Here is a 12,650-nt window from a genome sequence, read left to right on the forward strand (position 1 = left end):
TAGCTTTAGTATAGTGAATGTGTGAATAGAGCTGAGGTTTGGATGCCATATTATCTTGATTGTAGTCCTTGCTTCTTAGTGCTAGCTGATGATGATAACTGATATATGGTAGGCATTATTGGTTCAGGAGACATCTATAGAATTGGTAATCATAGACGATGATGGAGTGTATAATCTATATGTGAGCAGCCGGTGTTCGGCACTATAAAAGACCTTGTCATTCTGTCTTGGAATGACCGATTTCATTATCAAAGCTCACGTGTTTTTAGTTACTTTTCTTTCAACAGTCAGATTTATTTCTATACAAATTCAGAATATCATTCTACTTTCCTTGTCATTAGCGGGTCAGTCCTTGGGCCTATATAAGGGCCATTGACCCTCCTTTTTAGGGGGTTCTTTCCCTTCCTCTCTACACACTATCTCTCTCTAGAAGGACAACTCTCTCCCTTCTCTCTTTAACACACAACAACAATTATGAATAAAAGAGGCTCACTTTGCTCTATTCTCTTGGGTCTACTCTATTGTTCATACCTTTTACCTACGTAGTAAATTCAAGCTATTTTTTCTACATCAGTGTTCATTTAGTTCAACCATTATTGTTGAATAAATAATTATGGATAAAGAAGTTTCTAATTTAAGGAATTTAGATGTAGTAAAAATTTAAAATTTTTAATTATAATGTAACCCAAAGATATTAGACGATTGATAAATATGATGTAACCCAAAGATCAAAATGCTAAAGAAAATGTTTTGGTTATTCAACAGTTTGAAGTAATAATTTGTTCCAAACCACTGAAAATACAAACATTGCAATTTACAATATTTTCATTAGCGTTTTTGAAAATGATTTTCCCAAAACACATCTATATTTTTTAAAAAATTATTATTATTATTATTATTATTATTATTATTATTATTATTATAATAATAATAATAATAATAATAATAATATGTATACCTTTAGGTCATTTTAAATGTTAATTTAAACAGCTAATTTTTTAAAATATCTTTTTACCAACCGTTGATATAATTCGCTGGTCAAATCCGCTAACGCTAACCGCTAACTGCGGATTGTCAAACAAGAACATTGCGAGGTAGTTTCTCACTTCAATTTGTTGTGTGATTTGAATACTCTCTTTGTCAACAAATCCCTCAAGTAGTTAATATGATTGACTTTATTAATTTAAATTTTTTAAATGGTATTAATAAAATACTTGGTAAATAAATACATATCATTATTTTGTATTATAATCTTGATATTTAATTAGAAAATAGTGCACAAAAAAATATATATAATGTAGTGAATATAATCAATTGATGAATCTGAATGTAAAGAATTTTTACATTGGAGAAAAATAAAGACAATATAACTAATGGAATTATTTCTCTTAATTAATTTATTGATAATGAATAATTTTTTTAATAAAGACATTGTAGGGACAATGTAGCGAATATAATCAGAATTTTTAAAATTTGATCAATCTGAGCCATTTATTTGATTTAAAAAATTGACCGCCATTTTTTCTACCCATTATAGGCCTAACTCTCTTGGGCTCTTATTAGTATATATATATTCAAATCTGGTGCACCCCCCTAATTAGATGATCCTGTGAGATTTGTTGATATCCATAGATTGATTCCCCATCAATGGTTGAGATCATGTGATCTTCCTAGAATAAAATAAAGATTTGTCTTTAATAAGGGGTGTTATCAGTAATTGTACCTAATGGCTTAATTATGGTTAAAATTAATATGGGAAGTTATGCATGAATCAAGGGATACTAACACAGTAAATATATATGGTGTGATACATCACATGGGAATAAATAAAAAGCAAAGGTCGATACATTTCATGTTGGAAGCCGGACGGTGAGGTTGGACGCTCAAGAAGCTACCATTCCAGGTTTGTGCATATTAGATTCACAGTTTGTGCGTGGCCAGTTTCTGAAATTTATATGTAACTGGGATACGAGTTTAAAGGTTTGAGCACTAAAAACCCAACAAACTGTATGTGTGTCTGTGTGTATATATGAGAATGCGACTAGTCTGGGAACCAACATACACACCACATACTTTTGATTACGGAGGCCATTTAAGGATAATTGGGTATGTACCAGTTAGTGCATGGAAGTATAATATATTGATTAAAAAAATGGGTATAAAGTGGCAAACGCGAACTTGAGCTGGTGTGTATGAATATTAGAACACGCAGTACATATGCGTATGAAAGCGATAATTTTTTTTTTTTTTTGTCCCCCGAATTTGTGTACTCACTTTTATTTTGTTGACATTTGTGAATTTGGCTATCTGTTATGGACAGTTGTTGATTACCCCCTGACATTTAATTTGCAAAATGACAAAAGCCCAGAATAAAAAAAAAAAGCTGCCAGTTAGCACCTAATGAACTAAATGTAGTGGGTGCGTGTGCATATGAATGTTTGTGCGCGAGTGTGTAGTCTAATGGCAGGCATGTGGTTTCATGGTGTATAAACTTGTACGTATTGCCTCAATGGCATCCGTGTTTTGGTTGATGCATGGTATTATATCCGGAAAGGCCGAAGTCGAATCTGGGAGATGGTGCACGGCATTATGGTTCCTTGTGCACCACGCGTGTAACGACACGGCCACAATGGTAGACGCTGGTAGTCTCAATGGTTGTAGTAAGGACGTAATGGTGAATGCATGGGGGTTGTTAGCATGTGCAAACTGGGAAATACTAATCCGTCAACATTACAGGTGACCTCATGGGGTTGGTGCACAGACAGACATTCGTTTGTGCGTTCACGTGTGCGTCTACTAACAACAGTCTGTGCATTCTGGGTGTCTATTTTGTTTAGTTTTCAATTAATTAGTTTAAATTAATAGTTTAATTTTACAAATCCAGTAGGCATGTTTCATTATTTTTTTGCAGTTGATGGTACTCTGAATGGTTGTAGTAAGGACGTAATGGTGAATGCATGGGCTTTTAAGCATGTGCAAACTGGGAAATACTAATCATGGCCATCTTTCACCTGCTTCAACGACTGTGCATACAAAATATACATACCAAACATATACAGATTACCAACTAGGTAAATATTCAACCACCCCCGTGCATGCCATAACAACACATCGACCAAAAATTATAAAAACGGGTTAGTGGCAAAAGACATCAAAAAAAAAAAGTACATAGATAAACACCACAAAAATCCTAAATACGCCTGTCTTTTCTGCGCCGGCGTACAACCTTACTTACTGCAACGGGGCTATCCACAACAGTCTGCTCATCCTGCGGTGCATCCGCAGCCACCCCATCAGCATGTCCCATCTCAACTCCCGCATCTGCCCCTCCTAAAGTCGACTGCTGCTGATCCTGAACTGAGCTGGACGGAGGAATAACTTCACCAACGTTTTTCTGTTGTGCAGCAACGACACATGCATCAACGGCATTCAAAATCTCGGGGTCCCTCCACATCTCCGTCCAACTTCGGCAGCATCAGCCTGTGGCATAGATTCAACAACATTGCCAGCACACACTGGCTCAACGGCTACAACAACAACCGGCTCAAACGGAACATCAATTGGGAATGACAAGAAGTATTTAGAGTAATAAAAAAAACGAAAAATAAAAAACACATACTCAAACCCAAAACTGCATCCCCATACTGTGGATATGTCTGACTTTTTACCAAAAAAAAAAAAAAAAAACATTATAATGCATAAAACTAAGGAACAAAAACAACACAAGCAATCCAAAAACCTGTAGTGCCCATTAGCAGCAACACAATAATAGTGGCGCACCAACACACTAACAGTGCGCACCAACCAAAAAAGAAAAAAAAAATAAGCAGAAGCAATTTCCAACAACACTTTATCTCTAACTTGCACAAACCTGCAAACATATACGCACAAACCACCCAAAAAAAACTAGTGCCAATTAGCATCTACAATTCACCCTAACTTGCACAAGGTGATGTAGTACTATGCACAAACCTTCCACAATTATCCCTAAATTGCACAAACCTGCAAACATAAACGCACAAACCACCCAAAAAAAACAGCATCTACAATTTACCCTAACTTGCACAGGGTAACAACTATCCCTAACTTGCACAAATCTGCAAACATATACGCACAGACCACCCAAAAAAACAGTGCAAAGGTGCCACCCACCCCCCACCCCGCCCCCCCAAAAAAAAAACCCCAACAGGAAAAAAACCAAGCATATAACAAAAACAACCAACAGACGAACCAAAAAAAAAAAAACACAATAGAACACGAGGCAACCCTACATGCACTGCCACCAAACCCATAGTAGTTAAAGCTACAACATGTTTATACTATACTGCATTCACCTCCTAACCCCTATGCACATAGCATACTTGTAAAAAATAATTAAACCACATCACTGGCAAAAATCCAACCTCATTGGAAAAAAAAAATAAAAATAAAAACTCCATTATGAATCAAAAACAAACCCGGACCCGTTAAAACAGCACTAGCATGACCACCCCCCCCCCCCCTCCACAAATTAGCAGTATGCACTAATTACAGGCTCTGTATGCACAAACCAGCTCACAAACAGAAACAAATTGCACTACGCACCACCCAAATACAGTGTATACACATACAAACAAAATAAAGCCACCTCCCAGTATATTGTTTAATAAAAGAACAAATTACCTTTTCAAGAGCAGCAACAAACAGCAAGACAAAAACACACATGGACAAAAAAACACTTTTCAATCCACCACACAATGAACCTGCAAAAACAAGCAGTATAGCACCACCGCACTGCCAGAAATTAACAAAAAAAAAAAAAAAAAACGAGCAACCCTAACTCCGGCCAGAAATTAACAACACCGCAACCCCCACCCCCAGCCATGAACATCAAAACTCCGGCCACCAAAAGCCACCGCAAAAACCCCAAAAATTTACATACCCACTGCCGCCATTCCCCCTAGAGAACACCCGCCACTGATCACAACTGCCCCAAACCCTCCCATACTGGTAGAAAAACCCCCAAACAAGAATCCCATACAAAACCCAAGTCAATAACCCACAAGCCCACACCAGACATGAAACTACTATACAACCCAGAAACACAAAAGATAACTGCAAAAAGATTAAAAACCATACGATCAAACCAAAAAAGAGGACACAAAATTTTAAAACCTGGAATGGGATCGGGCGCACACCCCCTAAGCCGCTTAGATCTCCTCGAGCTCGACCCAGCCATGAACAACAACGATCCAAGCACCGCAAAATCGACCACAGAGCCTGGAAGCCCAAAATCACGCGAATGAATACGACGTTCAGACAGAGGACACACACACAAGACCTAATGAAACGTTGCAAAGAGAAAGAACAAGCAAGAGTCCTAATTTAACTCTGGACAAGACCCAAAACCACGCGCATTAATGACTTAACATAATTAATACTGTCCTAAAAGACAAAACTAACCCCAAACTTAATAAAAAAATCAGGCACTTGACTATACAAAGGATAAAATCTGCACCGTTAAAAGATGAAATCAAACGACTAGGATTAAGGCTCACAAACACATCTAACTAAGGGGGGTGCACCGGATTCAAAATCAGTATAGTATAGTATATATATATATATATATATATATATATATATATATATATATATATATATATATATATATATATATATATAATATTAGAATATTAGAATATTATTGTCTTGTAGTCTCACATAGAGACGTGGTTAATAGCATCAGACATTCAGACAACAGCCAACACTAACCCTAGAGTTCTCTTCGCTAGTCGCGACTTCGCCTTCGCCATTCCGCCACCGCCAGTCGGCTATTCCGCCACTGCCACCGCCACCGCCACCGCCAGTCGCCTATTCCGCCACTGCCACCGCCAGTCGCCTATTCCGCCACTGCCACCGCCAGTCGCCTATTCCGCCACTGCCGCCTCTAACTCGCCAGACTGCCCAGACACAAGGTCACCAGTCCAGTCTGGCAGTCGCAGCAGCCCGCCGCCTTCACAGTTGCAGCAGTCGCACCAGGTCACCGGGCGACGTTCGTCCCTCTCGGAGACTCGGACTCTCGCCGTTTGCCCCTCACTCCCTCAGCAAGCAGCAACAACAGGTCAACAGTTTGTTACATAGATTTAGGGTTTTGTTATTTCTTAATCTATTGTTAGGGTTCTTTATTTCTAATCTATTGTTATTTAGTTATTTTTAATTTTTAACATAATCAGGGAAGTATAAAAGAGCGATGCTCTGGATCTGATTTGAGTTAGGGCATTGGCCTTCACATTGAATTGGGGAAAATGGCTTCTTTTCTATCTACTCATATTGATACATACATTTTTATGTATTTACTTTTCTGTGGTATATATATAACCCGTAAGTATTTTTCTTTGTTTTTTTTTTTGATGTATAATGTTTTTTAGATGCCTCTTTACTTATAAAGATTTATGCAGTAGACCAAGTATATTTTTGGATCAACACATAATCATATCTTTTATGTTTCAAGGTTTTCTGTTATTTTCACCTGCATTAATTCTTAAATTATAATTATAGCTTGGCATAAAAATGTAATTCTGTTAGAGATACATCATAAAATTAAGTAACATTTGCAATTTGTACAGTGACCATTAATTGTGGCTAAAAGCACTTTGGAACTCATTTTCTATTTTTCTTAAAGAGTCAAAATGTAGATGTTCTACCAAAATAATTGATTTAAGTGACTATGCCTATTTTCCTCTTCAATTAATGAATGTCTTTGATGTTATTGATTGCTTTCTCTGTTCATTTTGTCATGCTTGTTATTATTGATTTATTAAGAACTATGTTTTTAAGAACCCTCCAATTCCATCTTTTATCCAATCTTAATCTCACTCAACTCTAGGCTAACAATTTCGCCCTGTATCATGTTTCGAACCAAATGACCCCTGATGCATATCTTAATATCCAATTCTGCTATTTACTGTATATCCTTAAGGTGCTTGTAACCGAAATAACATAAATATGGGTCCATGGCCGAAATAACATAAATATGGGTCCATGGTTCATGGTAGCTTGATGGATTTAACATTACAGAGGTCCCATCGCCTTCTTTCTTTGCGTACAGCAAAGAGGAGCATAGCAACACTCCGTCAAGCCGCACAATCACCCCGGTGAACCTCGGCAACTCAACACGGACTCTCCAAAATCTCCGAAGGATCTTGTCCAAATCCACAAGTAATTATCTAAATCTATTTTATTTATTTTGATGAATGATATCTATTTCTCTTTTGCTATTATAATTGATAATTAATGAATGTTCCAGTAGAATTTCAATTGTAGAACCACATTTAGCACAATACCACTTTAAAATGAGATTCTGAATGTTAACCCTCATTTTGAGGTTCAAATTGCAGAACCTCAAAATGAGGTTTTGAATGTCAGAACCTCAAAATAAGGTTCTGGTCTCATTTTGAGGTTCCAGCAGAACTTAATTTTGAGGTTCTGATTATAGAACCTCAAAATGAGGTTCTTATTGTAGAACCTCAAATTAATGTTCTATGGTTTTAATTGCAGAATTTCAAAGAAAGTTTGCAATTAGAACTTCAAACTGTTTTGTATGTTTAATTTTTTGTGAATATTTGTTGAAAAATTAATGAAAATTGTAGATGAGTAATTTATGGAATACGCATGACGAAGACATGGAAATGAGGAAAAGTTGTAGACATGGAAATGCCTAGTAGTACTGTAGTAGTGGAAGTAGTGGTGGAAATGATCCCATAGAATTAGATATGTCTCAACAACATGTTATGCATGAAGTTCGAGAAGACATAGCAAATGCTATATGGGGGGATTGTAATCAATGATGTTCTTGTTTTGTAGCTAAACTATGTGTAATGATTGAAATAATTACAATTTATTTAGTAATATACTTTTATTAACTTTCGTTAGTTTTACACATTTAGTATTAATTTATTGAATTTTTTATTTCAAAATTGAATTTGTAAAATGAAATTTAAAAATTTTGGAGAAATAGAAAATTGGAGAAATGGAGAATTGAAAACTGGAGAAATTGAGAAGGAAAACTGGAAAAATGGAGAAATAGAAAATTGGAAATGGAAAAACAGAGAAACGAAGTAAACGACCCCTATAACTCTGTTTTGGCAGCATATATTCTTAAACCACGTACTAAATTTATATAATTATATTGTGTGCTTTGTTAGTATTGGATTCAAATTTTGTACAATTTATAAGGTTGTGACTTCTCGTCTTTTCCCCATTGTTCAACTTCTCTAAAACCCTAGACTCCAAAGTATGTCTTCTGAGCCCTCAAACCCTCCAAATGAAGGCGATGGCGGCAAGAAACTGTCGAAGAAAGAGGCCTCTAAGCTGGAGCGCCAGCGCCGCCGCCAGGAGGCAGCTGCTGCGTCGGCTGCGGTATCCGCCGTCTCCATCGATGACTCCCCCGACCCCCTTGCTGCTAACTACGGCGACTTTCCGCTCGACGATCTCAAGTCCAAGGCAGTCTCCGGCCGCAAGTGGACGGATATTGGCGCGCTGACCGCCGAGCTGAAGGACCAGGAGGTCCTCATCCGCGGCAGGGCGCAGACTATCCGGGCTGTCGGGAAGAAGATTGCGTTTATTGTGGTGAGAAAGCGTGGATTCACCGTGCAATGCGTGTTGACTGTCGCACCTGATCTCGTCAGTGGGCAGATGGTCAAATATGCCACCAGCTTGAGCAAAGAGTCCATTGTTGATGTCGAAGGAGTGGTCTCTGTTCCCAATGTTCAAATCAAGGGCGCTACTCAGCAGGTACAAATTGAGAGTACATATTTTCTCACTAGAGTGCAAACTCTGAAATTTTTTTTAGTGGCAACCTGAACTTTTCAAGGTGGAACATCAAGTCTTTCTTTCCATGGTTGGATAGGATCTGGATGCATGATTTGTCTTTGTGGAAGTTCTCAGGATTATTATGATTACTTCTCTCTCTTAACTGCAGGTGGAAGTCCAAATACGGAAACTTTATTGCATCAGCAAGGCTGCACCAACACTTCCGATTAGTATTGAAGATGCATCAAGAAGTGAAGCTGAAATAGAAAAAGCCTTGCAGGTGAAACCCTATTTCCATGAAGTGTAGGCTACTCTAAATTTGATTTGCAAAACTACATTAACAGGCTTGTTTGGTATGTCTTTCCCTAGAATAAGCTTTCGACAGTTACTTGAATGAATTTATTTCACAGTTATTCACGCATTTATGTATGCAATGGTTTTCATGTGCAGGAGGGAGAGCAGCTTGTTCGTGTAAATCAGGACACTCGCTTGAACCACAGAGTTCTTGATATCCGTACTGCTGCTAACCAAGGCATATTTCGTGTTCAATCCCAAGTTGCAAATGTTTGTCCTAATCTCTCTGTCTTGCATATCATTTTATGCTGTTCTTTCAAAATTTGTTCATGAATTTGTTGTTCAAGCTTATTTGATGCCTTAATTTAAACTTATTGCACAATAGTGGCCTGTAACTCTTCATCAAACATTAGATTAGTGACCCTTTTTTAACTTCTCAAGGATCCTTGAGATTAAAGTTCTGCAGCAAAAAACTTTGTTCAGGAAGATAGACTTTGATACCACTACGTTGATACCTACACACATACACACACACACACACACACACACACACACACATTAACTCCAATGTACAAGTGTATCTATCAGTTTTGGAGTTCCACCCCTTATTGTGTGCTTCGTGATTACCTGTATTCTCACACATGAAAACAAACTTGATTTATATTGGACAACTTATGGTAAAACTCTTCTGTTATGATACAGGCATTCAGGCAGTTTTTGCTGTCAGAAAGTTTTTTCGAAATCCACACTCCAAAGTTGATTGCAGGCTCTAGTGAAGGCGGTTCGGCTGTTTTTAGATTGGAGTACAAGGGTCAACCTGCTTGTTTGGCGCAGTCACCTCAGCTACACAAACAAATGGCTATTTGTGGTGATTTTAACCGTGTATTTGAAATTGGGCCTGTTTTTAGAGCTGAAGATTCTTTTACACACAGACATCTATGTGAGTTTACTGGGCTTGATGTTGAAATGGAGATCAATGAACACTACTCTGAGGTATAATTTTAATCGTCTAACTTCAAATTTATGATGCTATGATTTGCTTGTTAAGCCTTTTTATTTTATTTTTTTTTGCTTTATGCTTCAATGAAAAAACATTGTCTTGGCTGGACGTAAGTTAAGACCTTTATCAGAGTTTTTAATGAAGGAGTACCAAAGTAATTACTATGGATATGGACAGCTAAGGCCTTAGCCTCCTAAATCTGCAAGATTATATATAGAAAAAAATTGATGCGTTGAGCTTATTGTGCAGGTGATGGATGTTGTTGATCGCCTATTTGTAGCTATGTTTGATAGTTTGAATGAAAATTGCCAGAAGGAACTTGAAGCGATTGGGAGGCAGTATCCCTTTGAACCTTTAAAGGTAATATCTGATTAGTCCTTTGACCTTAATGGTCTTCTGTATTTCAATTTTTCCTACACAACATCTGTGGCTATCCTTGAAAAATAAGGAGCTGATATGGCTTGCGAACTAAATATATTAGCACCATGGAGTTATGAATGACTCGTATACTTGAGTAACTTTGACTGCTACTGAAAATTTCATATTTTATTTTGTGCGGACTATAATTATTAGAAGTGAATGACACTGCAGTATTTGCGAGAGACTTTGCGGCTTACATTTGAAGAAGGGATTCAAATGCTTAAGGTGAGAATTCCTGATTAAACAATAAATACTTCTTGTTGAGTGAGACTTCAATATGTTGAAATGCAGAAAAAGGATAACCTGCTGAAGATGTAGGGAACATATCTGTTTTTGCAAACCAATTTTGCTTTCTTTTGGTAATAAAAGTAAAATAAATGAAGCTGGATTTTTAAAAAGGAAGTAAAAGATTTATAAAATGTGGAAATCTCCTTTCATGGTTGCACTTCTCTTTGAGGGCAAGTTGCCAATGTTTTAAGGACATCCTGAGTTATTATGTTATGAACTAAAACTTATTATTCTACTTAATGATGAAAATCTGCTTTGTCAGGAAGCTGGCATTGATGTTGATCCGCTTGGAGACCTAAATACTGAATCAGAGAGAAAGCTGGGGCAGCTTGTTTTGGAGAAGTACTGAAACCCCTTAATTTTTTTTTTTATTTTTATTTTGATGCATGTGTTTTATTTCAAGTCATGATTATATGACAAATTTGATGATGAATTTGTTATGCACTGTTGTCCTTGTGTAGGTATGGAACAGAATTCTATATACTTCACCGTTATCCCTTGGCTGTTCGGCCATTCTATACCATGCCTTGTTACGATAATTCTGCTTACAGTAATTCTTTTGATGTCTTTATTCGAGGTAAAAAAAAAAAAACAAAAAAACTCTGGACTTGCACGTTCTTTTATATTAAAAGAAGTGTTGAAATTTGTTTGATGTGTTATTTTCAGGGGAAGAAATTATTTCAGGAGCTCAACGTGTCCATGTACCTGAATTATTGACTAAGCGTGCTGAGGAATGTGGAATTGATGTTAAAACAATATCAACATATATTGATTCATTCAGGTAACACGAATAATATACTAGTATAGCTTTTTACCAAAATTATTGTTGGTTTGAACTGAAAATGTTTATTTTAAAATTAAAAAAATAGAAGGTGAGTAAGAGAGTTGATGATTTATTTGTTTGTTGTGTGAAAGGTACGGTGCACCTCCACATGGTGGATTTGGAGTGGGATTGGAGCGTGTGGTAATGCTTTTCTGCGCACTTAACAACATCCGTAAAACATCGCTCTTCCCACGAGACCCACAAAGGATCGCTCCATGATTGCCTTGCCTTGCCGCTGGCTGACAGACTCGCAAAATCAAAATCATTTTTGAGTTGAATATTTGTTTTGAATTCTCTCCCCTCCCATATAGCAAGGCAGACAAATGATACATTTCATCATAAAATATACATCTCTCCCTACGTGTATTGGTTTTTAACCAATATAGGAAGGAGAAGAGAGAGTACCTACTGAGCTCTACTGAAATAGGAAGTTAATCCATGAACTAAACCAGTTGCTCAATCTTAGAAGACTTCCACCTGTTCCCTTGATGTTTACTGGAAATATCTGCAACAAACCAACAATACTTAATTAGAATGAGTTTTGGTGAAAGTATTTTGCATGTTTTGTGGTAGGGTGGAATTAAAATGATTATCAATATTGATGTTTAATTGACCATATAATTAGAATGAAAACTCACATATAGTGGTATATTGTTCTAAACTCGCATATAGTGTGTTTTGTAATTATAGGGTAATTAACCAATCAATGTATGCTGTCAAGGTCTTCAAGGATTTGGTTTTTGAGTTTTGTAATGTTTTTTCTGTGTTCCAATGTATATATTCTAAGTGATCGATCTGATCTCTGCAGTGTATATTTATAACACTCTTGAGTCTTGACTGATCATCTACTTCAATTCATCTTTTGTGATTACAACTCTTCAATAAAACATTTTGATCTTTACTAATGTTTCTTACATAAATGAAGGCCTGAGTGTCAAATAGAACCAATCCTCAAGTTGGGTCTTCAAGACCCTGTGAGACGGGCTCGACCAAGAACACATTGACAAGAACCAAACTCGTAACTTTCAAGTACGA

The 12,650-nt window shown here is 36.9% G+C and overlaps 1 protein-coding gene across 3 annotated transcripts; it reads left to right on the forward strand.

The window, feature by feature from the left end:
* Positions 1-5,732: 5,732 nt before the first annotated feature.
* Positions 5,733-12,356, forward strand: LOC109148204 (aspartate--tRNA ligase 2, cytoplasmic-like). 3 transcript variants are annotated; one of them, XM_019296062.1, is made up of 12 exons: positions 5,733-6,100; positions 7,057-7,197; positions 8,265-8,772; positions 8,960-9,070; positions 9,241-9,354; positions 9,787-10,077; positions 10,334-10,444; positions 10,676-10,729; positions 11,055-11,134; positions 11,254-11,369; positions 11,459-11,573; positions 11,708-12,356. In XM_019296062.1, exons 3-12 carry the CDS (start codon positions 8,275-8,277, stop codon positions 11,832-11,834), a joined length of 1,617 nt encoding a protein of 538 aa, XP_019151607.1. In that variant the 5' UTR covers positions 5,733-6,100; positions 7,057-7,197; positions 8,265-8,274; the 3' UTR covers positions 11,835-12,356. The 3 variants fall into 3 exon arrangements, with proteins under 3 accessions (XP_019151607.1, XP_019151606.1, XP_019151604.1); XM_019296061.1 differs by having other exon boundaries at positions 5,749-6,100; positions 7,088-7,197; XM_019296059.1 differs by lacking the exons at positions 5,733-6,100; positions 7,057-7,197 and having other exon boundaries at positions 8,206-8,772.
* The last annotated feature ends 294 nt before the right edge of the window (positions 12,357-12,650 follow it).

This window comes from Ipomoea nil, unplaced genomic scaffold (assembly GCF_001879475.1).
Source record: "Ipomoea nil cultivar Tokyo-kokei standard unplaced genomic scaffold, Asagao_1.1 scaffold2036, whole genome shotgun sequence".
NCBI lineage: Eukaryota > Viridiplantae > Streptophyta > Magnoliopsida > Solanales > Convolvulaceae > Ipomoea > Ipomoea nil.

Bases quoted from the DNA above. Each gene is read 5' to 3' on its own strand.
- LOC109148204 (XM_019296062.1), top strand. From the start codon at position 8,275: ATGTCTTCTGAGCCCTCAAACCCTCCAAATGAAGGCGATGGCGGCAAG. The intron at 10,445-10,675 runs GTAATATCTGAT...ATGACACTGCAG, and splicing joins ATCCCTTTGAACCTTTAAAG to TATTTGCGAGAGACTTTGCG. The intron at 11,135-11,253 runs GTACTGAAACCC...GTCCTTGTGTAG, and splicing joins GGGCAGCTTGTTTTGGAGAA to GTATGGAACAGAATTCTATA.